This window comes from Salvelinus fontinalis, chromosome 32 (assembly GCF_029448725.1).
Source record: "Salvelinus fontinalis isolate EN_2023a chromosome 32, ASM2944872v1, whole genome shotgun sequence".
Taxonomy (NCBI): domain Eukaryota; kingdom Metazoa; phylum Chordata; class Actinopteri; order Salmoniformes; family Salmonidae; genus Salvelinus; species Salvelinus fontinalis.
The window spans coordinates 32994213-33018205 of NC_074696.1; the positions used below are offsets into that span (position 1 = coordinate 32994213).

Consider the following 23993-nt stretch of genomic DNA (forward strand, 5'->3'; position numbering starts at 1 on the left):
CTGCAAACTCCAACACTCTTAAACATAAACTTGACAGCCAAAGATAGTGACTGAAAGAGAGACGCCTTTCCATTTTAATGTTAGGTTAGTTAATGTTAGGTTAAAGGTCAGAGGTTCAGGGGTTAGATCAAGGTGGAAAAGTTAACACTTAGGGCTCGATTCAATCAGATCCGCTTTAGCCGACATACACGTCAAATCCCCAAGCAGCTCCCGGCATTATACCTAAAGCGAACATTGGCTGCACGGAGTTGCATTAAAATAAATCCCATGCAGCCGAAGTTCGTACACTAGAGGTGTGAGATTAAATCTACATCTCGATCAGGTTGATAGAATTCCTCATTTTCAATTTGAGCGTCATTTTTCTATTTAGCCTACACTTTCTAGTTCTGAACATAAACCGTGAGTGAGACGGGTGTGGCTTCCTGACAATTATCAAGAGCAGCTTCTCACTGATTTTCCAATTCCAACGCAGTTACACTGGCGAGGCAGGTAACCTAGCGGTTAGAACGTTGGGCCAGTAACCGAAAGGTTGCTGGAATGAATCCCCGAGTTGACAAGGTAAAAATCTGTCGTTCTGCCCCTGAAACAGGCAGTTAACCCACTGTTCCTAGGCCGTCATTGTAAATAAGAATGTGTTCTTAACTGACTTGCCTAGTTAAATAAAGGTTACAGCCAAAATATCAGCTATGCGGGTGTCGGCTATCGCTGGTTAACGCTTGACCTGATTGAAAATAGGCCTTAGTTTTGGAGGCTAGGGCTGAGGTCACATCCAAGGTTTCTAACCCTTCTAATAGTTGCCGCACTTGTTAAATGTAAGAACAATTTAAGCCAGTTTGGTTGTACTGTGACCTACCTAAAACTTTACGAATACTATCAATCAGGCGATTATTTAAGTGCAGGAGGAAAATAAAAGACAGAGACATGGTGGGGAGGAAGGGAAAGAGGTACAGTAAGCTTCCCGGTAACCCCACTCCCCTTGCTCCTCTCCTGGACCACCGGAGCTTGTCTGGGCTTACAGTGCCATGGCATCCCCAACGTTGGGAAATTCCAATGATAAATGGGGTGCAGGCGGGGCGTAGAGGGGCGACCACTATGCCAGCTATGGGGATATTTATACATGTTACTTGGCTGACATTGTCCGTAGGATTAGGGAGGGAGGGATAGAAAGAAACAAAGAGGGATAGATAGATATATAGCTAGAGAGAAAGAGAGAGGTGGTGGACAAGAGTGAGAGGGTTAGCGATGGGAGAAAAGAGAATACATGTCACAAGGTCAACATTGTGTCCAGGTTTAGACTGTAAAAGGGAGGAAGAGGGAGCGAGAAAGAGAAATGAAGAGATGCCGAAGAGAGGGATAGAACCTGTCCAGAAACAACTTCTCATGGAGATGTGAGACAACTGGACAGGTGAGTCGGGCTAGGGGCTGTTTCTAGCAGAGCCATAGACTGTAAGAGAAAACGAGAGTAAGAGGGTCAGAGATGGAGACAGATGGGAGAGGAAATTAATACAAAATAGTTTTGAGGAAGTTAAAAAGGTTAAAAGGGAAAAGAGATGGAGAAGGGGAGTAAGTGTGTCGGGGTTTGACCTGATGGTTCGGTAGAGGCATTAAGCCATCGTGAGGGGTTTAGGGGGAGGTATTTGGGGAAGCGGTGTCAGCCTACAGAGTGTGAGACAGTGGGATACTTGAGCTCAGTCCCTCCCAAAAGACAGCTGCTTTTTACCACCGAATTTGATTGACATACTAAGGGGATGTTCAAAGTCTGATATGAGCTTTGGTATCCATGATTTTGATTGTCTGTACATGGTGCCACTAAAGCAGAGATAGATTCGATTACCAGCATGCAGTGGTAATGCTTCAGGTAAGAGCAACTGTCGATAACACTTCTTTGGACCTTTTCATCACAAGGACTACCTAACACTGTCATAATAATGTCATACAGATGTCAAACAGTCATGACAACTGTCACAAACCTTCACCTAGGCATGCTTCCAATTAGGATAGGCATAATGCCAACACACTTACCTTAACAGTTTGTGTCAGGGGTATGATCAATTGTGGAAATAAGTATTCATTACTACACCACCTGTTGTTTTGACAGAGGGCCCAAGTGACGTGGAGCACAAATCAGGATGATATGACCTTTACACCAGCACAGGGTATAGTGAGAACTTGTCAAAACAAGTGGATATGTCATCGATGCACAACTATACCTATTGACACTATAACTTTAATATTAAAACAACTGGAGGCAAAACTTTTGGATTTGACATTCATATCTTTAGTATGGCTTTCTGTAAACCGCAATTGAATACAGTAGTTTCCTCATCAAAGACATACACAAAATCATTGCCTTTGTCATTTTCAGCCAAATTTATACACACTCTGCAAGCCAGCAAAATATGGTACAAGAGTCAAATTAACAGATGACAAGAAATTACAACAAGAAAGTGTCAATTAAAGCATTTTAGTTTCAAAACAATGTAAAGGCAAATATAATGGTTGCTCGGCTGTCCGTTGCTCAAAAATAGTCTCCAAAGTCACTGGTTTAGTCCTTAATAGAGAAGACTCCATTCTATATTTCCATGTTGGCAAAAAGTTGAATTCCCCTATCCCTCAAGGCATCTCAAAATGGATGACATGACGCATTGTCCTAGTTCCATTTTCCAACGTCTTGGCCTTTTGTTTGTCAAGAGTAAAACCAAAGCAATATTGACAGCTTTTTTTATATATAGTCGACAAAGTCCACTGGAGTTCAACTTTTAAACTACACTGCTTATATGTAGATGCACCTGTAGTGATCCATATAGTGATTGGATTATTTTGTCCATTTAGATAAAACTGTATTTCATTCTCCCTTATTGCCAGGTATTTACATGGTAACTGCATAATTCATTCTGGTAACTACTTGAAATGAATTGTTAACAATTGTCACTTTCCTATATTTGTGACGAAAAATCCAAGTAATATACATGTGCCACAAAAGCGACTTACATTACTTTGAGTGCATACATTTAAAGCATATGTATGTGATCCTTGCAGGAAATGAACCCACCACACCCGTGGGTAAGTAAGTCATTTTGGAATAATAATTATGTCATTATGCTGTTACCATGTGGTTTCTAAATAAAAACATGAGAATTAGGGGAGAGTAAAATACAGTGCTACCTCTACTTCTTATACAGTCACTAACGCTTGAGGTCTTAACTTACCTGCTTAAATAATGAAGGAAGGAAGAATAAATAAACAAATCATTAGCATCATAAACAGCGTTGAGAATTAGATCACCCTAATTATGGAAATGTAAAGGACTCAAGTGTGTGTTTGAGCGCATATGACTGTGTGTGTGTTTGTGCATGTCTGTGTCATATTTTTGTATCTGTGTGTGTCCCAGCACAAACAGCTACCTACATACGTCCGCATCCAACACCCTAATGCACAATAGCAGCTCTCCAACCAATGTCATTAATTCAGTATTCCATTCACCTAAATAGACAAAACTCATCAGATTTGGTTATCCATTCACTGCTTTTATATTTGCTGTCCATTTCTTGCATATTCTTCTTTGGAATATCATCATTGCATAACTCCCTTCCTGTTATTCACGCCACTCTAATAGGCCCTCATTGGTCCAGCATCGATTCCAAAATGGAGCAGTACATATCCAAATAATCCCAAGCAAGAAATACGAAAGACTATAACGTAAAGTCACATATTGCCACTGGTCATGTACTGTAAAGCAAAAGCCACAGAACAAATATATCGCTATATATTTGAAAATTAATATGCACTTCCTTTTTAGTGTAAAAAGAGGAAGACTATTTCAAGTTCAGTTCTCTTGTTCTCTTCGGCCTATTTTTGAGAGTAGGGGAGGTGGGGTCCAGTCTTTGTTTCTGGAGGGTCATTAGCAATGTGACACGTCAGGCTCTCGTGGTAGTTCTGCTGTGGCTTCGCTCTCCTCTGGAATGTCCTGAAGATCTGAGTAAAGAGACAATTAGCCAATTAACAATTTATATCAAAGTTGCATAACAAAACATGGCCTTTATTATAATTGCCATAGATAGTTGTTAATCACAGACTCTTTAGAATAGTGGCAAACAGGTTATTTTCATACAAACTTGAAGGGTACTATACTCTCTTTTGTTTCGTTGGTCTGCAGATCATTGGTGTAGTGCGTTCCTTTTCTGGCACATACGTTAACATGCTTTTTAGCATTAGTCATCTTGGATGCTAGCCTCTCTTAATTTCAGCCGTATATATATATTAAATTGTGGAGAGTAGAGACACCAGCACTGTAATTTCTCATCAGGGAGTAGAATAAGTGAGCTGAGTACTAGGCCTGGAAAGACATCTCCACCCACACACCTAACAATGACAGAAGCAGAGGGATGTGAGGTGTTCGCACGCGCACACGCACACAGTGAGAACATGAGATGAGAAGGGCAGCGATGGTGTGTGTGTGTGTGTGTGTGTGCCAGAAAGAGAGTTTGTGCCTCATCACAAAATCCATGTGTTATATAAAACTGTGTGTGGGCTTGCATTAGCATTATGGAGAGGACAGAGGTGAGCTCATCTCTGTTAAAGCACATCTCTGTATAATGATATTGCAGTGGGGATATCCCCTCTAGGGAATGTTATATTTCTTTATATTTTGTATATTGCTGCTTTTTGCTGTTTGAACAGAATTACTGTTCTGAAAGCCCTGACACGAACAATACTAAAGCATCTACAGCAGGGCCGGCGTTGAAGGCGGGCCTTAGGGAGCCTGGCCCGCCCTACCAAAGAATACCTCCTAGCCCGTCCAAAGAAAATGTATGATTGAATGAAATGTACAGTATCTAAATTAGATAGATATTTGTTATTTGTATTTGCTATAACACAGACCTATAATATATAGCCCATTTCCCGAAAATATGTTATGTTAAATGAAATATGGCTCAAGTAATTATGACTGATGGTTTTAGACCCATCATAAATGCATTATGTAGCCACGTCTCTTTTTACCATTTCACATTAATAGTGGGTGGAGCGTTAGGTAAACAACAATGTGCCTCAGTGGTCAGTAGACCTGGCTACCATCAAAATGGATATTAGACATTGGTTTAAAAAGAATGCATCATCTGCTACAAACGCTACTCGTTGAAATCACTGCTACAGTTGCTGCCGATCATGGCAATGCCGTGCATCACCGGATGCATTGACTTCAGAAAGTATTCATACCCCTTGACTTATTCCACATTTTGTTGTGTTACAGCCTGAAATCAAAATGGATGATAAAAAAAACAATACACCATAATGACAAAGTGAAAACATGTTTTAGACATTTTTTGCAAATGTATTGCAAATTAAATACAGAAATATTGAATTTACATAAATATGAGTGTATTGGGTGTATTGCTACACCGTTCAAAGTGTAATAACTTCACCATGCTCACCATGCTCAAAGGAATATTCAATGTCTGCTTTTTATTACTTACAACTACCAATAGGTGCCGTTCTTTGTGAGGCATTGGAAACCCTTCCTGGTCTTTGTAGTTGAATCTGTGTTTGAAATTCACTGCTCAACTGGGGGACCTTACAGATATTTGTATGTGCGGGGTACGGAGATGAGTCCATAATGTGAGTTGTTCAGCACATTTTTACTCCTGAAATGATTTAAGCTTGCCATAACAAAGGGGTTGAATAATTATTGACTCAAGACATATCAGCTTTTAACTAACAAACTCACTTTGACATTATGGGGTATTGTGTGGAGGCCAGTAACAAAACATCTCAATTTAATCCATTTTAAATTCAGGTTGTAACACAACAGAATGTAGAAAAAAATCAAGGGGTGTGAATGTCATGAGATCTTTCCATTTCTTGCACACCTCTTCCACTGACCTGCAGCCAAGCTCCCCACTCTACTCATCTACTTTACTTCCAGGTTTAGTTCTTCTCCCTTATTTGTAGTTCTTCTCCCCTGTTTGTAGCTGTGCTATTCAATTTAACTGTTAGAATTTCTATATGTTTGTTATACAACTCTACAGTCTTATTTCAGTATCTGAAAAGTTTACTTGTATTTTCTGGGCTCCATTGCGCCAAATATGGTAGCTATCCCATTATTTACTTTTGTAAACTGATTGTAGGTAAGCAATGAGCGCTGCCTAGCAACAGTCACTATGAATCTTCTAATCTCATGAATGAGCACTGCTTACGTCGGATTTAGCTACGAATAGTCTTATTTTTGGTGAGTGCAACAGGTGTAAATTCTGTTCACAACTTCGGACGTAGCTACACCCGATCTAGCATTTATGACCAACTTTTTTACAAAGGCTGGTGCAACCGGCCCCTGGTGCCAAAATGTTACTGCAGTGTCAGCAAATTAGAGGTTTCTCCTATTCATCTAAGGCAAAGATACTTATAGGTTTCCGCATCCATCGGTGTCTGGTGTTAGCTAGTAACTGGCTAGCTAGGTTTTCAGCATGGAACAAAAGAGGGGGAAGGGTTGCCCAAAACTCATCTTATTACATCAAGAGACATGCCAAACGTAAGATTTACACACCTCGGGGACTCTCCGAGCGCGGTGACGCTTTGGCCTCCTCCTCCTCATCTGACGTCACCTCCACATCACTGCCATCCTGATGCCCCTCCGAATGCTCGATTGACTCTTGGCTGGCCAATTTGGTGCCCGCGTTGGTTTCACTTGCTTTACGAAGGGGTTGAGCCTAGGCAAGATGATAAGTGTTAAGTGGAACGACAAACCAAATCAAATTGTATCACATACGTACAATTCAGATTCTCATCTACAACAATGAGCTGGCTAAGAATCAGTGCATCCCCCTATAGTTGAGCTAAGTGCAACTACCCACAGTGCCAGTGAGTAGCTCTACCTGCTCTGAGCCTGCAGGTCCCACACTGTCAAACACGGTGGTACTGTGGGCCTTCATGTCGCGGACCTGCCTCTCCAGCTGGGCGCGGGCTTTTTCGCTATCCCTCAGGCGGCCATCGGCCCCCCGCAGCCTACCCAGCTCCTCCTGCAGGAGGCTGTGCTGCCTCTGGAGCAGGGCCAGCTCCCCAATGGCCGCCCCCGTGCTGGCCTCGGCCATGCCTGCGTCACGTGACAGGGAGCGCCACACCCGTCCGGTGGGCGTGGTCGGGGCATCAACTGGCGGGCCATCAGAGCGCAGGCAGAGCTCCAGGATGGAGTCCTGCTTGATCACAGTGCCCTAGGAGAGGAGAACGAGAAGTTACAAGGGAATGAAGGAAGATATGAGGAGACTGGTCCATGTGACAGGGGTTTGAGAAACAGCTTCAATCTCCAGGCCATCAGACTGTTAAACAGTCACCACTAGATGGCCTCCGCCCTGAACTTAGTCACTGTTCTAGCCGACTACCACCCGGTACTCTACCCTGCACCTTAGAGACTACTGATCACTTTAATAATGTTTACATACCATTTCATCCACTTTATATGAATATACTGTATTCTAGTCATGCTAATTCTATATAAAACTTATTTTAAAAAATCTGGATACATTTATAGATGCCACAATGGAAAATACATGTATTTTGTTAACTGTGAGATCATGGAAGGAAAATAATACATTACTATTCAAGCAGATTAAAACAAGCAGAAACCTAAGCAGGTCTACTGTAACTAACTCAATTCTACATCAGTTGGTACGTCCTACTGTAACCTCCCATATATAACACAGTAAATATATGGGAGACCTGGGTCAAACATTATGTCAAATACGCTGAAATACTTGAGCTTCTCGGCACATTAAAACAAATAAATAGTCCGGAAAATGTAAACTCAGCTAAATAAAGAATATTTGACAATTGTATTTGACTCAGGTCTGGTACAAAGAGATGCATCCACTGACCTGGAGGGCATGAAGGTGGGCACTAAGGTTGACAAGCCTCTGATACACTTCCTGAAAAACACACCATCAGTGAATACAATAAATATTATGCCAACACAATCAAGAGCAAATACCAACACCATTACTCATGCTAATAGGCTATATAGATATACACGCACACACAAAATAAAACAAACACAACCTCCCGCCATCTCCAGACAAATATTTCAGTGGGTTCTCTTAGCTAGTTAGCCATGTACGGATAAAGTGACAGTAGTTCCTTATGAGATTGAGTGAACATTTACTACTGTACCTCGGTTGAGGGCCTATCTCCAGCCTGATTCCCATTCCAGTCCTGGGAAATTTGAAATATTACACACTTAAATCAACACTACATTTGACAATTGTTGTGAATAAACTATTGTTTATTCAAAATATGATAGAAAGCAATATTAGATGAATTGGTGTAAGAATAAATTAAATAAACGAAACACCAATTAATGCCACAGAGCTAAACAGAGAAGTGTTTCTGCAAACATAATACAGTAAACTAAAATACTTTTAAATAAAAATATCTGTATGATCCTCATATCACTTGGTTTCGGTCTTTTGAAATTCAAAATTCCATTAAATTAAGCAAATGACTCACTGATCGATTATATTATAGAATTGCTTCATATCACAATAGAAATTCCATTCCTTTGGTGGAGGTGAGGTGAAACATGTTTAAACTACACTGAACAAAAACAAACGCAACAATTTTAAAGATGTCAGAGTTACAGTTCATATAAGGAAATCAGTCAATGAAAATGATTTCATTAGGCCCTAATCTATGGATTTCACTGGGAATACAGATATGCATCTGTTGGTCACAGATATCTTAAAAAAGGTAGGGGTATGGATCAGAAAACCAGTCAGTATCTGGTGTGACCACCATTTGCCTCATGCAGTGCGACACATCTCCTTCACATATAGTTGATCTGGCTGTTGATTATGGCCTATGGAATGTTATCCCACTCCTCTTCAATGGCAGTGCGAAGTTGCTGGATATTGGCGGGAACTGGAACATGCTGTTGTACACGTCAATCCAGAGCATCCCAAACATGCTCAATGGGGGACATGTCTGGTGACTATGCAGGCCATGGAAGAACTGGGACATGTTCAGCTTTGTTTCAGAACATTAAATTATCTGGAATTAGCTCTGGTGGACATTCCTGCAGTCAGCATGCCAATTGCACGCTCCCTCAAAACTTGAGACATCGGTGGCATTTTAGGGTGGACTTATATTTATTGTCCCCAGCACAAGGTGCACCTGTGTAATGATCATGCTGTTTAATCAGCTTCTTGATATCCCACACCTGTCAGGTGGATGGATTATCTTGGCAAAGGAGAAATGCTCACAAACAAGGATGTAAACAAATTTGTCCACAACATTTAAGAGAAATACGCTTTTTGTGCATATGGAACATTTCTGGGATCTTTTATTTCAGTTCATGAAACCAACACATTACATGTTGCGTTTATATTTTTGTTCAGTGTACTTTTCAACTTTTGCAATTAATGAATATTTCTCTAAGTAAACCAGTAGGGCTTCATTGTGAAACATTCCTATTATTGTCATGACATTTCAGAATAGAGTTGTCAAGCAGGCTTCATAAAAGAATGGTGATTGGAAAAATGGATGTTGCCATGGATACTCCAAGGCACTGTTTGAAACAGAGCTGTCAAGCTATAATAATTCAGAGAGCGGAAGACTCAGATAACAGAAGCCTTCACTTGAAACTTCAAACATAAAGCATTAGTCATGTTCATTAGGCACCAAAAAGAAATTGGACTGAAACAGGACAAATTGGACTACACAGACAATTTTTGCAAATGCCCTAATGCAGTGGTTCCCAAACTTTTTCCACTTGGGACAGGGCTCTAGACTAATGTTTTCCACAGGTGGCACTAGTGCTACTAACTTTTTCAGTTGATGGCATCGGCACATGATTTGGTCGCACCAATAATGACCTGACCCGTGGATGAGCGGATGATGCGCAAATCCTTTAAAATGTTATATTTAATTTGCGGCCTGAGCAAGTAGCCTATAATGACCTACACAAAATTACATTTGAACTTGACAATATCAGATTTACATTGCGCACCAAACGATCAATCTCAAAAAGAGTAATTGTTAGTGATTTTGGACAGTCACAAAATAGGGCCCTGGTAAAATCTGTTTTCCCAGTTAGATTTTTCCCGGTTTCAGAGTTTTCCAAGATTTTCATTTTCAAAAATCAACTAACATTTGATGTTCTAAGTCCACATAAAATGCTTATACCACACCAGGAGACCACTTTTGATGTCTGGGAACAATAAAAAAATATATATATATATTTGGAGAGTGCAGTTGCTCTTTAATTAAATTTCACGTCTAGAGACCAATGTGTTTGGCTAGTGGTTTTTTCTACTATACAATGTACAGTATTGGATTCATGTGATGGCAGAGTTTGAAAAATAAATTCCCGTGATTGGTACAAATCCTCATGATATCATTCTGCCAGGTAGGCCTACTTTGCAGTCAACATTTCATTGGGAAGGTTTTTTAGGAAAGCCTTTAGAAATGTTCATTCAAACAGCTCATGATGACTGAACTGCGCATCGCAAAGATTCAAACAAAACTTCGGACTAAACTTTTTGAATATGTTTCAAGCAGACCACCATAATCCCTCTGCCTAAGAACGCCAATGTAACCTGTCTAAATGACAATTTGATTTATTTATTTAACTAGGCAAGTCAGTTAAGAACAAATTCTTATTTTCAATGACGGCCTAGGAACAGTGGGTTAACTGCCTTGTTCAGGGGCAGAACGACAGGTTTGTGCCAGCTTGGGGATTCGATCTTGCAACCTTTCGGTTACTAGTCCAACGCTCTAACCACTAGGCTACGCTGCCCCCCCTATTGCCCCGTAGCACTCACATCTGTAGCCATGAAATGCTTTGAAAGGCTGGTCATGGCTCACATCAACACCATTACTTCGATTCACACACCGCCCCAACAGATCCAAAGATGATGCAATCTCTATTGCCCTCCCCCACCTGGACAAAAGGAACACCTACATGAGAATTCTGTTCATTAACTATAGCTCAGTTCATCATTAAGTTTGCCGACGACACGACGGTGATAGGCCTGATCACAGACGACAATGAGATAGCCAATAGGGAGGTCAGAGCCCTTGCAGTGTGGTTCCACGACAACAACCTCTCCCTCAACGTCAGCAAGACAAAAGGAGCTGATCGTGGACTACAGGAAATGGAGGGGCGATCCCACCCCCATCGACAAGGGCTGTAGTGGAGCAGGTCTAGAGCTTCAAGTTCCTCAGGGTCCACATCACTAAGGAATTATCAAGGATCACAAACACCAACACAGTACTGAAGAGGGCATGACAATGCCTCTTCCCCTCAGGAGGCTAAAAAGACGTGGCATGGGCCCTCAAAAAGTTCTACAGCTGCACCTTTTAGAGCTTGACTGGATGCTTCACTGCTTGGTATGGCAACTGATTGGCATCCGAACGCAAGGCGCTACAGAGGGTAGTGCGTAGGGCCGAGCTCCCTGCCATCCAGAACATCTATACCAGGCGGTGTCAGAGCAAGGCCCAAAACTTTTTCAAAGACTCCAGCCACCCATGTCATAGACTGTTCTCCGCTACCGCAAGGCAATGTTCTCTGCTACCGATGCTCCAAGTCTGGAACTAACAGGACCCTGAACAGCTTCTACCCCTAAGCCATATGACTGCTAAATAGTTAATTAGTTAACCAATAGCTTCCCAGACTATCTGCATTGACCTCTTTTGACTCATCACATACACTGCTGTTACTGTTTATTATCTATCCTGTTGCCTAGTTACCATCCCTACCTAGATGTACATATCTACCTCAATTACCTCGTAACCCTGCACATCGACTTGGTACTGGTACCCTGTGTATATAGCCAAGTCATTGTTACTCATTGTGTATTTATTCCTCGTGTTATTATTTTTCTACTATTTATCTTTTTTCTCTCCGCATTTTTGGGAAGGGCCCATAAGTAAGCATTTCACTGTTAGTCTACACATTGATTTGATTCCCACATGTGAACCATGCTCACAATGAGTAATCTTGCCTGGGACCTGAAGAATTATGTTAGCGTCCCGAGCTAAGGACTTGGCTTTAGCTCAGCGAGCCAAAACATTATTGTGGCACATGGGATACCTTGGTTCTAAGCCCGGTAGACCACACTAAATGACCATGCTATTATTATTATTATTATTATAATATAATCATTATTATTCAGACCTTTACCTTTGCTGCTGGGCACCCGTGCATTCCGTTGAGAACCACCTCCTGGCCATCTACAAACAAACAACGGTCATCAATGGTCATTGCTCACAGTGCTATGGAGACTAGACTACTATAAGCCTTGTCAATTAATGGCACAGAGGAGTAACTCACTGATCACTAGTGTTCCCGTGTGGTTCGGGTGACCATTGAAACTGGAGGGCAGAGGCACTGCAAAGGTTGAGCCCAGCAGTAGCTCACTCAGCCTATCCACTGGGAGACACAAATTGAGACAATACAGCATCAGCGGCTTAACAAAATGTATGGTGCGTTCATTTCAGCTCACCTGTGACAGGGTGGGTCGAGTTCACATTTTAGACCATTCCATTGGGCCTAAAGTCACATCTCTGCCCACATGGACAAGATATGGAAGAATCTAACAAAGTAATACACATGGCAGCAAATACACAAACAAGATTAATACAAAAATAATCATGAAAATGTAAACCAGAATCTTGTATGGCAGAAGAAGAGTATTTGTACAAAAATCTAATAAGTAATCTAATAAGTATCTGTTAAGATTATCTGATAGCACATGGTAGTATTCAGTGACAAATATAAAAACTAAGCAGGGCTTGGTTAGAACCCTGGATGGGGGACCAAAGGGATAGCTGTAGGTAAATCAACTGTCCAGTAGGAGGTGCTGCCCAGCCTATTGCTTGTTTAACCATGGAAACTCGTATATAAAAATGTTCTGATTGTAATTATCATGATTTTTTATATATTGTCTTATAAAAACAATGTGAAACCTACAATAATGGTTAGAACATACACTTTCCTTATAATAATCGTTGTTGCTCATGTTTCCCAATTTTGTTGTAGCTCTAAACTAGCTCACCTGATTTATCTATTCAAGGGCTTGATGATCAGTGACAAGTTGAATCTGGTGTGCTAGCTCTGGAATAGATCAAATACACGGAAAAGCTGGGGGTCCCCGGGCAGAGGTTTGAGAACCACTAACATAATGCAAAACAAATCAAAATCTTACCAGATACTTAGATTTTTTGTACAAATTACTTTCTTCTGCCATACAAGATTAGATGTTTATGATTCTTTTCCATATGGGCGGGCAAGCTAAAACAAAATGTACCTTATTAAAGCCACACTCTAAATAAAGAGAAAGCACCCAATAACATTTCAAATGCATATAGAACCTTCTATGATATAGTGCTCAAGGAATGACATTCCATGAGAGAAACATTAGCCTAGGGGTTGACAGCCACTTCAAATTCATAAACATACACATGATACCCACACTGAGGACTACTGTGTGTAGGGTGGAAACTGGACAACTGTACATGTCAATCAATGTTTGGGTGATGACGAGTTAACAGTTTGCTGTTTGTGTAAATGTAGCCACAGTGGCTTCAGAAAGTATTCACACCCCTGTATTTAAAATGGATTACATTTAGATTTGTTGTCAATGGCCTACACACAATAATGTCAAAGTGGAATTATGTTTTACATGATATTTGAATGACCTCATCTCTGTACCCCACACATACAATTATCTGTAAAGTCCCTCAGTCGAGCAGTGAATTTCAAACACATATTCAACCACAAATACCAGGAAGATGCCCTTCTTTGCCTTGCAAAGGTAGAAGGTTTCTATTGGTAGAAAAAAAAGGCATACATTGAATATCCATTTGAGCATGGTGAAGTTATTAATTATACTTTAGATGGTGTATCAATACAGTCAGTCACTACAAAGATGCAGGCGGTCCTTCATACCTCAGTTGCCAGAGAGGAAGGAAACTGCTCAGGGATTTCCCAATGAGGCCAATAGTGACTAAAACAGTTACAGAGGGGCAGCAGGTAGCCTAGCAGATAAGAGCTTTGGGCCAGTATGACGTGATGACGTGGACGTCTATTAAGACACCCGTTGATTAAGGCATGTGGGAGACACATTTCAGTTGAATGCATTCAGTTGTGCAGCTGACTAGGTATACCCTTTCCCTTCCCTTATGGCTAAGACAACTGAGGATGGATCAACATTGTAGTTACTCCACAATACTAACCTAATTGACAGAGTGAAAAGGAAGCCTGTACAGAATAAAACATATTCCAAAACCGTGCATCCTGTTTGCAACAAGGCATCAAAGTAATACTGTAAAAAATGTGGCAAAGCAATTCACTTTTTGTGTTGAATACAACATGTTATGTTTGGGGCAAATCCAATACATTATGGAGTACCACTCTCCATATTTTCAAGCAGCGTGGGTGGCTGTATCATGTTATGGGTATGCTTGTAATCGTTAAGGACTGGGGAGTTTTTCAGGATAAAGAAATTAACTAAATGGAGCTAAGCAAAGGAAAAGTCCTAGAGGAAAACCTGGTTCAGTCTTCCTTTCCACCAGACACTGGGAGATGAATTCACCTTTTCAGAAAGACAATAACCTAAAACACAAGGCCAAATCTACATTGGAGATGCCTACCAAGAAGACAGTGAATATTCCTGATATGGCTGAGATACAGTTTTGACTTAAATCTACTGGTTGTCTAGCAATGACAGAGCTTGAAAAATAAAATAAAAAATCATGTGCAAATGTTGCACAATCCGCCTCCGGGTGGCGCAGTGGTCTAGGGCACTGCATCGCAGCGCTAGCTGCGCCACCAGAGACTCTGGGTTCGCGCCCAGGCTCTGTCGCAGCCGGCAGCGCCCGGGAGGTCCGTGGGGCGACGCACAATTGGCCTAGCGTCGTCCGGGTTAGGGAGGGTTTGGCCGGTAGGGACATCCTTGTCTCATCGCGCACCAGCGACTCCTGTGGCGGGCCGGGCGCAGTGCGCGCTAACCAAGGGGGACAGGTACACGGTGTTTCCTCCGACACATTGGTGCGGCTGGCTTCCGGGTTGGAGGCGCACTGTGTTAAGAAGCAGTGCAGCTTGGTTGGGTTGTCTTTCGGAGGACGCATGGCTTTCCACCTTCGTCTCTCCCGAGCCCGTACGGGAGTTGTAGCGATAAGACAAGATAGTAATTACTAGCAATTGGATACTGCAAAAATTGGGGGGGGAAAAAATAATTAAAAAAATAAATGTTGCACAATCCAGGTGTGGAAAGCTCTTAGAGACTTACCCAGAAAGACTCACAGCTGTAATCACTGCCTAAGTTGCTATTATAAAGTATTGATTCAGGGGTGTTAATACTTATGATAATGAGATTTCTCTTTCATTTTCAATAAATGTTCAAAAAAATCACTTTCATTATGGGGTATTGTGTATAGATGGGTGGTAAAAACAATTATGTAATCCATTTTAAATGCAGGCTTTAACAACACAATGTGGACTAAGTCTAAGTATGAATACTTTCTGAAGGCAATGTACAAGGCTTTGAAAAATAATTTCCTTCTCAGAGGACAATTAAACTTATCTAAAATTGTACAGACAGTACACAATTCAAATGTCTGTTTGACGGGTCCAAGTAAAGTAAATCCGTAATGTAAGCCAACCAATGGCCTTCTATGGAGGGAACTTTGAAGTCAGTCATCTGAAATGTATGGTATGTTTGGCAACTGAGCCACCACCTGGCAGCTATTTTGTGCCAACACATTGCACATGCATCCGATGAATAATGAGGAAAGTAATAGCAACAGTTGATTGCCAAGTACAACCGAGAACATGGCAACTTTGAAGTATTGTTGAAGTCAGTTAACACTAGAACCGTTAAAGCAGTCATTTGAACTGCTCATTAATTTATTTATTCTTAAAGTCATGCCCCATTCCGTCCTTGACTTTTCCTAAATAAGTCTATATAACACACTGTGGTTGTTAGAATCTAATATCACAAACAGAACTGGAGTTATGACCAGTTTTAGAAGGGGAATGTCATTTTTTGAATGGTGTTCCCTCAATGCCGCCACTCCTACCGACAGTAGGGCCTGCTCCGCTCCTTCTTCCGACATGAAGGTGCCGTGCTGACAATAATTGACTATTTTTGACAGCTGTCATAGCAACATTTAAATTCATTATAATTCCATTAAGCTTTCGTGCTGATTTTCTTGAAACTGAGAAACTTGCTCTCCATCCTTCTGTCTCTTACCCTACCTATCTTCTTCACTTTTTCTCCCCCACCACCAACCCCTCACCTTCTGCGATGGCATCCGTGAGCAGTCTCTCGCCAAGCGGCACCTGGGGCATGTCAGCCCGGAACAGGTTCCGGGAGTTGGGGCCCCCCGGCAGCATGATCTCCTGGCCCCCTGTCACCTCGGCCAGGTCCGAGAACAGGGTGACTCGCTCCTGGAGCAGCTCCAGCACCTCCCGGTCCTTCTGCTGGATGTCCGCTGGAAGGAGAGATGAAGGTAGAGAAAGGAAGATGGAAGGGATGGGGGCGGGGGGGGTGGAAATAGGTGGAGTAGAGAGAAAAAGAGAAAGAGAAAGAGGGAAGGAAAGGGAGAAAGAGGGAGGGGAGAGAGGGAAAACCTGACATGATGGTCCTCAAGACCTCGACTTAAAAGTAGGGGGCAATCATATTCACACATTGTTCAGTTGGATGTCAGCTATAAGAGATTGTGAGAGATAGCGAGAGAAGGGGAAGGGAGAGAGGGAAGTGCAGGAGTACAAGTGAGCAAGAAAGATTGTAGTCAGAGAGAGAGCGACCAAGAGAGAGCAAGAGTGAAAATGAGAGAGAGAAAGGCTGTGATGTATAGACTGAGTTTGATGAGATCCTCCACTGGGCCTGAGTAGGAGTCAGGCTTCACACTTATCCTCCTACACACAGAGCGAGAACTGCACATTGTACTGTAAGCCCCATATAGAGAGGGAAAGATGTGGGGTGGGGAACGAAGCGGAAAGGAGAGAGAGAGAGATAGAGATTGAAAGGGAGAGGTGGAGAGAGAAAAAGGAAGGGATGGATTTGGTCAAAGGGATTGATAAAGAGAACGATGGAGGTAGAAAGGAAGAGAGCGAGGATAGTGTAGAGAAGAAGTGAAATATGGAGTTCCTATGTGCAAACACTTTAGATTTTACGTAGGTATAAGCACATCAAAGTTTATTGGCCGCATACAAAGATTTGCAGGCGTTATAGCAGGTGCAGCAAATTGGTTAAGTTACTAGCTCCAACAGTGCAGTAGAATGTTTTTATTGTATTTGTGAGACAATCAAAAATCAAGACATGATCCAGAATATTAATGTGGTGAGTACACAGTGAGTAAACAACAGAATATGATGTGACCAGCGATCAATGACTATACACATGGTGCATATGTTTCAAGGTGAAGTATGGCAGGTAGACGGCTAGTGATGGCTGTTCAACAGTCGGATGGCCTGGAGATAGCTGTTTTTCAGTCTCTCGGTCCCGGCTTTGATGCTCATGTACTGTCTGTATGCAAGATGGTGAACAGACCGTGACTCGGTTGGCGGAGGTCCTTGATGATCTTCTTGGACTTCCTTTGACATGGAGTGCTGTAAATGTCCTGGAGGGCAGGCAGCGTGCCCCCTGTAATGCGATGGGTGCACTGCACCACCCTCTGGAGAGCTATGCGGTTGAGGGAGGTGCAATTGCCGTACTAGGCGGTGATGCAGCCCAACAGAATGCTCTCAATGGTGCATCTGTAGAAGTTTGTGAGGGTCTTGGGGGCCATGCTGAATTTCTTCAGCCTCCTGAGGTTGAAGAGGCGCGACAATGCCTTTACCAAGGTGCAGGTGTGGTTGGACCATTTCAGGTCATCAGTGATGTTCACGCCAAGGAACTTGACGTTTTTGGCACTCTCTATTGCGGCCCTGTCAATGTGGATGGGGGTGTGCTCTCTCTTCAGTCTCCTGTAGTCCACATTCAGCTCCTTCTGGGGTTTTTTTTACGTTGAGGGAGAGGTTATTTTCCAGGGACCACTCCGCCTGGGCTCTAGACTCCTCCCTGTAGGCTGTCTCATCATTTTTGGTAATCAGGCCTACCACGGGAGAATTTTCTTCAGATTTACTTTGTTGAATTTCCCAGCTACAATAAATGCGGCCTCAGGATATGTGGTTTCCAGTTTGCTCAAAGTCCTGTATAGCTCCTTGAGTGCCACCGTGGTGTCGGCTTGAGGGGAGATATAAACGGCCATGACAAAAACCGACATTTGATGGAGAGGTATTCCAGATGGGGAGAGCAAAAGGTTTTCATTTTTTATACGTGGCCACAATCACAGCATGAGTTATTAATCATGAATCATACACGTCCACCTTTGCTTTTCCCGGAGAGTTCTTTCTTCCTGTCCGCGCGATATACGGAGAAGCAAACAGACTGTGTGAACGGAGAAGGTGTAGCTGGGGATAGCCATGTCTCTGTAAGACAAATTATGTTACAATCTCTTGTGTCCCTCTGGAAGGAGAACCTCACCCTGAGCTCGTCTACCTTATTGTCCAGAGACTGTATATTAGCAAGTAATATACTCGGAAGCAGTGGGTGGTTTGCCCTTCTACGGAGACTGACTAGAACGACAGCTCCCCTAGCTCTCCTTCGGCGGCATCTTTTTGGTAAATCACCCGGGATGAATGGGGCTGCTTTGTGTAACCCAAACAAAGGGTTCAGGTCTGGGAAGTCAAATTTGGGGTCCAGAAGTTCTTGTCGGTTATAGGAAAATTTACCATAAATGTTCTGAGCAAATAAAATAAGAAATAATACAAAAAACGAAATAGTGCAAAGTTGGATCTAGAAATAGGGCTGCCTTGTCTGTCCGCGCAATCTTGCCATCTCTACATTACATATTGATCTGTATGAGTGTGTGTTCATTGCTGACCTTTCAGTCGTCTCAGAAGGGCCTTGTCTTCAGTTTCTATGAGTGGGAACTCTTCCCTGGAAGGACAACTGCGAGACAAAAAAATGTTTTGAGTGTATGAGTGGTGTGTGTGTGTGTGTGTGTGTGTGTGTGTGTGTGTGTGTGTGTGTGTGTGTGTGTGTGTGTGTGTGTGTGTGTGTGTGTGTGTGTGTGTGTGTCTGTACCTTCTGACAGTGTGTTGTATGAGGCGTATCCAGGTGTTCTTGTCATCTTTCGAGGCAGCATGGACCTCATACATCTCCGGAGGAGAGGAGTCACTGATGAGGAAGAGCCCTCGCTCCTGATTGGCTATCTCCCTAATCATGAGGTTCTGCAGGGAGAGGACCGGAGACTTGTCCTGCAAAGAGGGAGAGGGAGAGAGGAGAGAAAGAAGGAGAGCTGCTATATTCCCTGACTTCCCCATACGGTATATTAAATTGTGATAAAACAAGTCTATATACACACACAAGTGTTTTTTGTTTGTCATTGTGTGAGTGAGTGAGAGAGTGAGAGTGTAAGCGTGTGTGTTTGTACTTACTAGGCAAGGAAAGATGAACCTCTGGTCTTTCTCCTGTAGGAACACTAGGATGTCTGTCATCAGCAGGACCTGCACATCTAAACACACACGCATGCACACGCACACAAAATAAAAACCTCCTTTAAAACATGGTTAAACAACATGTTTTGGGGATAGTTCCATCACCTACAAACTTCTGTGACAAATTAAGCTAGTGGAGGCTGGTTTCCATGTGTTTGATACTGTTAATACATCCATTCCACTCAAGCCATTATAAATAGCCTGTCCTCAGCCACACATACAGATACACACACACACAAACCCTTCAAAACACATACACACCTTTGAGCCTGGAACCAGGGGTTTTCCAGAGCAGCATTCCCTCATGGATGAGTCTCCTGCGGAGCAACTCTCCTCCTCTGAACAGGCCACCGTCCCTCACCTTGGCCTCAGCGCGAGGGTCCAGCCTGGCCCGGATCTCCTGCAGTCTCTGGGTCCGCTCAAGCTCCATCACCTGGACAGCAGGGTCATGATCATTAGGCACTGAATGAAAGCAAATGGACTGAAACAGGGAGGGACTGCCTGGACCTGTCCAATGAGAATCATCCATTTACATGCCCTAATGCAGTGGTTCCCAAACTGTGGCGGGTGCGAGGAGTCGGCAGGGGGGGTGTGGGGGTCCCATATAATAATAATATACACTATATATACATAAAAGTATGTGGCCACCCCATCAAATTAATTGTTTCAGCTATTTCAGCCACACCTGTTGCTGACAGCTGACAAGAACTGTTCTGTGCAAGCTTCATGAAATGGGTTTCCATAGCCGAGCAGCCGCACACAAGCCTAAGATCACCATGTGCAATGCCAAGTGTTGGCTGGAGTGGTGTAAAGCTCACCGCCATTGGACTCTGGAGCAGTGGAAACTCGTTCTCTGGATTGATTAATCACGCTTCACCATCTGACAGTCCGAAGGGCGAATCTGGGTTTGGCAGATGCCAGGAAAATGCTACCTGCCCCAATGCATAGTGCAAACTATAAAGTTTGGTGGAGGAGGAATAATGGTCTGGGGATGTTTTTCATGGTTTTGGGCTAGGCCCCTTAGTTCCAGTGAAGGGAAATCTTAACACTTTTCTTTGCACATCCATGACAAAATGTGTAGAATTGCTGGAAATAAGCTTTAAACCTGCAAAATTCTCTTCACCAACAAGAGGGGTATGAACAGTTTGTGTCATGAACAGTGCTTGTGCCCATAGAAATAGACGTGGTGCAGGATGTTCCCCAATGCTGGAAGGCGCACCCCCCCCCCCCCCCCCAAGTGAAAAAGTTTGGGAACCCCTGCCCTAATGAACACAAACCTGATTCACAATAGTGTCAGTGTGCAATGTATTTTCTGCACTGTGTAATTGCCACTTTCTCATGGACATAGTAAAAGGACAGGTTTATAGATAGTATGGCAAGTCAAAATGGCGTCCTTTACTTTTAATCTGACTAAGAGGTGTTAGTTAATGTCAGAATTGATCTCAGTAATAACCTGAGTAAATCAAACTATAAATGGATTAATAAAGGAGTAAAGCACCTGGTGGTCCACTGAGGTGAGTAGCTCCCTGATCTGAGTCAGAGACTGGGTCAGACAGGAGGCCTCCTCTTCATTGTCTGGTTAAGGGAGCGAGAAAGAGAGAGGGTTATAAGGGGGTTAGACATTATTAGTAGTGCTGTTTTTAACCATGCTCAGTCATTGCCTTTAAAGACCCTGTGCTTTTAGTTAGTTCTGAGGAACCTCGTCTCATGATATAAAAAGCTGGCATAGTTTGGCTACATTTTTGATACCCCACGTTATATTTAGCTTCCCCCAACAATATATTTTATTCTAATGTGAGCATGACTTATCACCCTCGCCCCTGGTTCCATTTGCTTTATTCACGGGGTCTTGTTCTCACCCTTGGTGTTGTCAAGGATACGCTGGATGAGTACGGGGTACTTGGTGATGCGCTGAGTGACCAACAGGATGCACTCCTGGACGCCATGGCGACGCAACAGGTGACCCCGACACACCCGCTGAATAGAGAGCGGAAAAGACAGATTAAAGATGAGACAGAAGGGAGAGAAAGTGATAGAGAAAGATCGAGTTAGTGTGAAAGAGAGCACGAGAGAGTGAGAGGCAAAGAAGGGTGAAACAGCAGGAGAAAAGAAGAGTGAAACAGCAGGAGAAAGGAAGACATGAATATGAACAAGACAAAAACAGGTGAGGAAAAACAGGAAAAGCGGCAAACAGAAGGATCAATGGAAAACAACAAATATTTGTGTTTTGTAATGCAATCAAGAGCAAATCATTTTTTTCACCGGAATTCTGGATATATCAATTGATATGAATGATACACCCTCAAAACTAGCTTGAAGAGCTTTAAATCTAAATGAGAGATAAAACATACCATTTACAATAGAAAAAGTACATGCACACGAACATTTCCATTGGCCTATTGTTCTTTCTCTGTGCCCCCTCTCTCATTCTTTCTCTCTGCTAAGGAATATGAAACTACCAAATAGCATGATCATCACAAGTAAGACTTCAGTAGTGGTGACAAAATTTGTGGGTTTCTATTTTTGTTTTTTACATAAACACAAAAGCTCTCCCTGGTCTCAGTTGTTCACTCTATCCCCATCTCAATTCAAAGTTTTTATTGACATGAAATACATTCTGTGAATATTGCCAAAACATTCCCAAAAAGTTTCAGAAGTAAAAAATGTCATAAAGTCACATCTTGTTTTTCTCTCTCTCTCCCTCGGTCTTACCCGTATGAAGTACTGGAACCTCTTGTCTCTGGCCAGCAGCTCCTTGTACAGCTTGACAGCCTTCAGGTGGCGGCTGCAGAACTCAGCGTAGGTCTTCCTCATCTCGTCAGCACACTGGCCCGAGAACTGAGAGTAACAATCCGTCAATCAATCAATCAAATCAACTTAAAGCACCCTGGCCTAGACCCCAAAGACCAATCAAAAGCAGAGTGGCTAAGATAAACTCCCTAGAAGGAAGAAACCTCGAGAGGAACCAGGGGAGGACCATACTCCTCTGTTTGTACAGTGTAGTTAAGATTACGTATGACAATAAAGGCCAGAGTTTCTCAGGTATTGAAAAGAATGAATGATCCACAAGGATGGTAAATGTATAGATCACATATTTTATTTTGTAATTATTTGTATTTTTACTTAACCGTTATTTATATAGGCAAGTCAGTTACATAAGGCAGTGGGTATAATTTCCATGTCATCCTACCTGTTCCAGTAGCACATCTCCCAGCTGATGGATAGTGAAGTTGTAGGTGCTGCCAGGCTGTAGGCTGTGGTTGCGCCGGGTGAGCAGCTGTGCCAGGAAGCGGGCATGTATGGCGGTGAGCCGGTCTAGGCAGGGGAAGATGGCGTGCACCACGCCCGGCTCAAGCTGCACCTCCTCCAGCATGCCCTGGCGGAACACCCTCTCCATGATGCGCAGCGTCCGCACATGGTGCAGCTCTGTCTGGATCAACTCTGAGGATGACAGAAAAGCAAAGAAAGAGTCGATCATGTAACATGTAACATCTGGTGAAAGAACATTCATATTTTGCTCTGTTCATAACCTGCCAGAAACACGTAGAACACACATGACAATTTGGGAGGACGCACAGGGTCAGCTGCACCCCTGGAGCCATGTCGGTGTTAGGTACCTTGCTCAAGGGCACAACAGTAGTGGATTGTGGCCATGATCTGAAAGAAGTAGCACCCTCCAGTAGCCACTTTTTCATTGCCCAGCCCATGGCCTTTTCACCACAAAGGGAAAGAGGTTCAAGTGCATGTCACTGCTCTCACCATAGATGACGTCCTGCCGCTTGATGATGTCTTTGCGATGCGTCTGCAGGTAGCCCGAGTCCACCGCCATGCTCCATGAGTCCGCCTCAAAATCCCGACCCTCAATCTCCATTTCTTCCAGCATGGAGGTGTAGTACTCTTCCCCTGAGAGAGGAAAACGTTCATCCAGCGTAAACAACAAACGGACAAAAACAGACCATCAATGCCTCAAATGTTCACAGTTCTAAAGTTGCTCCGGACAATCTATCATTTTTTCTTATCACTTTCAAGGTAGACAAGGACATGACAGTTGCCAATATCCCTTTTAGGTTCTTACCCCGAATCCCTGAGGTTTTCCCTACGTAACAGATGCAACCTTGTCCCAGACACAAAGACTTGCATAAGCTACACAATCTGTGCGCCTAGACTTAAGATCAATAGCAAATACAGAGCAGAAATGTCCCACATTCAATCCCAGGAAGGCACAACCACGTCACTGTGTCTTACCCTCATCGTTGAGCGACTCCATGGACATGGCTCTGTTCCTGAAGTTGAGCGAGTCTGTGGACTGGGACAGGATCCTGCGCAGCCCCAAGGGAGAGTCATCATTCAGGTTCCTATGTAGAGGCATGGACGAGGACACACACACACACACACGGACAAAAACACACATATATATATACACATGCACCAAGAAACATGTATAATATACACATGCAGGTAC

At 42.9% G+C, this 23993-nt stretch overlaps 1 protein-coding gene across 4 annotated transcripts in view; it reads right to left on the reverse strand.

Annotated features, from left to right (window-relative positions):
• Positions 1-2255: 2255 nt before the first annotated feature.
• LOC129831106 (rho guanine nucleotide exchange factor 2-like) overlaps positions 2256-23993 on the reverse strand; it is a 70845-nt gene continuing 49107 nt past the window's right edge. For 3 of the 4 annotated variants that reach the window (XM_055894147.1, XM_055894149.1, XM_055894150.1), the window contains 18 exons: positions 23777-23886; positions 23291-23434; positions 22722-22972; positions 22244-22369; positions 21391-21508; positions 21030-21106; positions 19793-19964; positions 19472-19548; positions 19119-19291; positions 18916-18983; positions 16285-16479; positions 12317-12415; positions 12167-12216; positions 8158-8199; positions 7866-7916; positions 6870-7205; positions 6542-6704; positions 2256-3975 (listed from right to left, as the gene is read on the reverse strand). In XM_055894147.1, the coding sequence (XP_055750122.1) occupies positions 3902-3975; positions 6542-6704; positions 6870-7205; positions 7866-7916; positions 8158-8199; positions 12167-12216; positions 12317-12415; positions 16285-16479; positions 18916-18983; positions 19119-19291; positions 19472-19548; positions 19793-19964; positions 21030-21106; positions 21391-21508; positions 22244-22369; positions 22722-22972; positions 23291-23434; positions 23777-23886 (2326 nt within the window). In that variant the 3' untranslated portion in view covers positions 2256-3901. The other variant, XM_055894151.1, reaches the window with a different exon arrangement.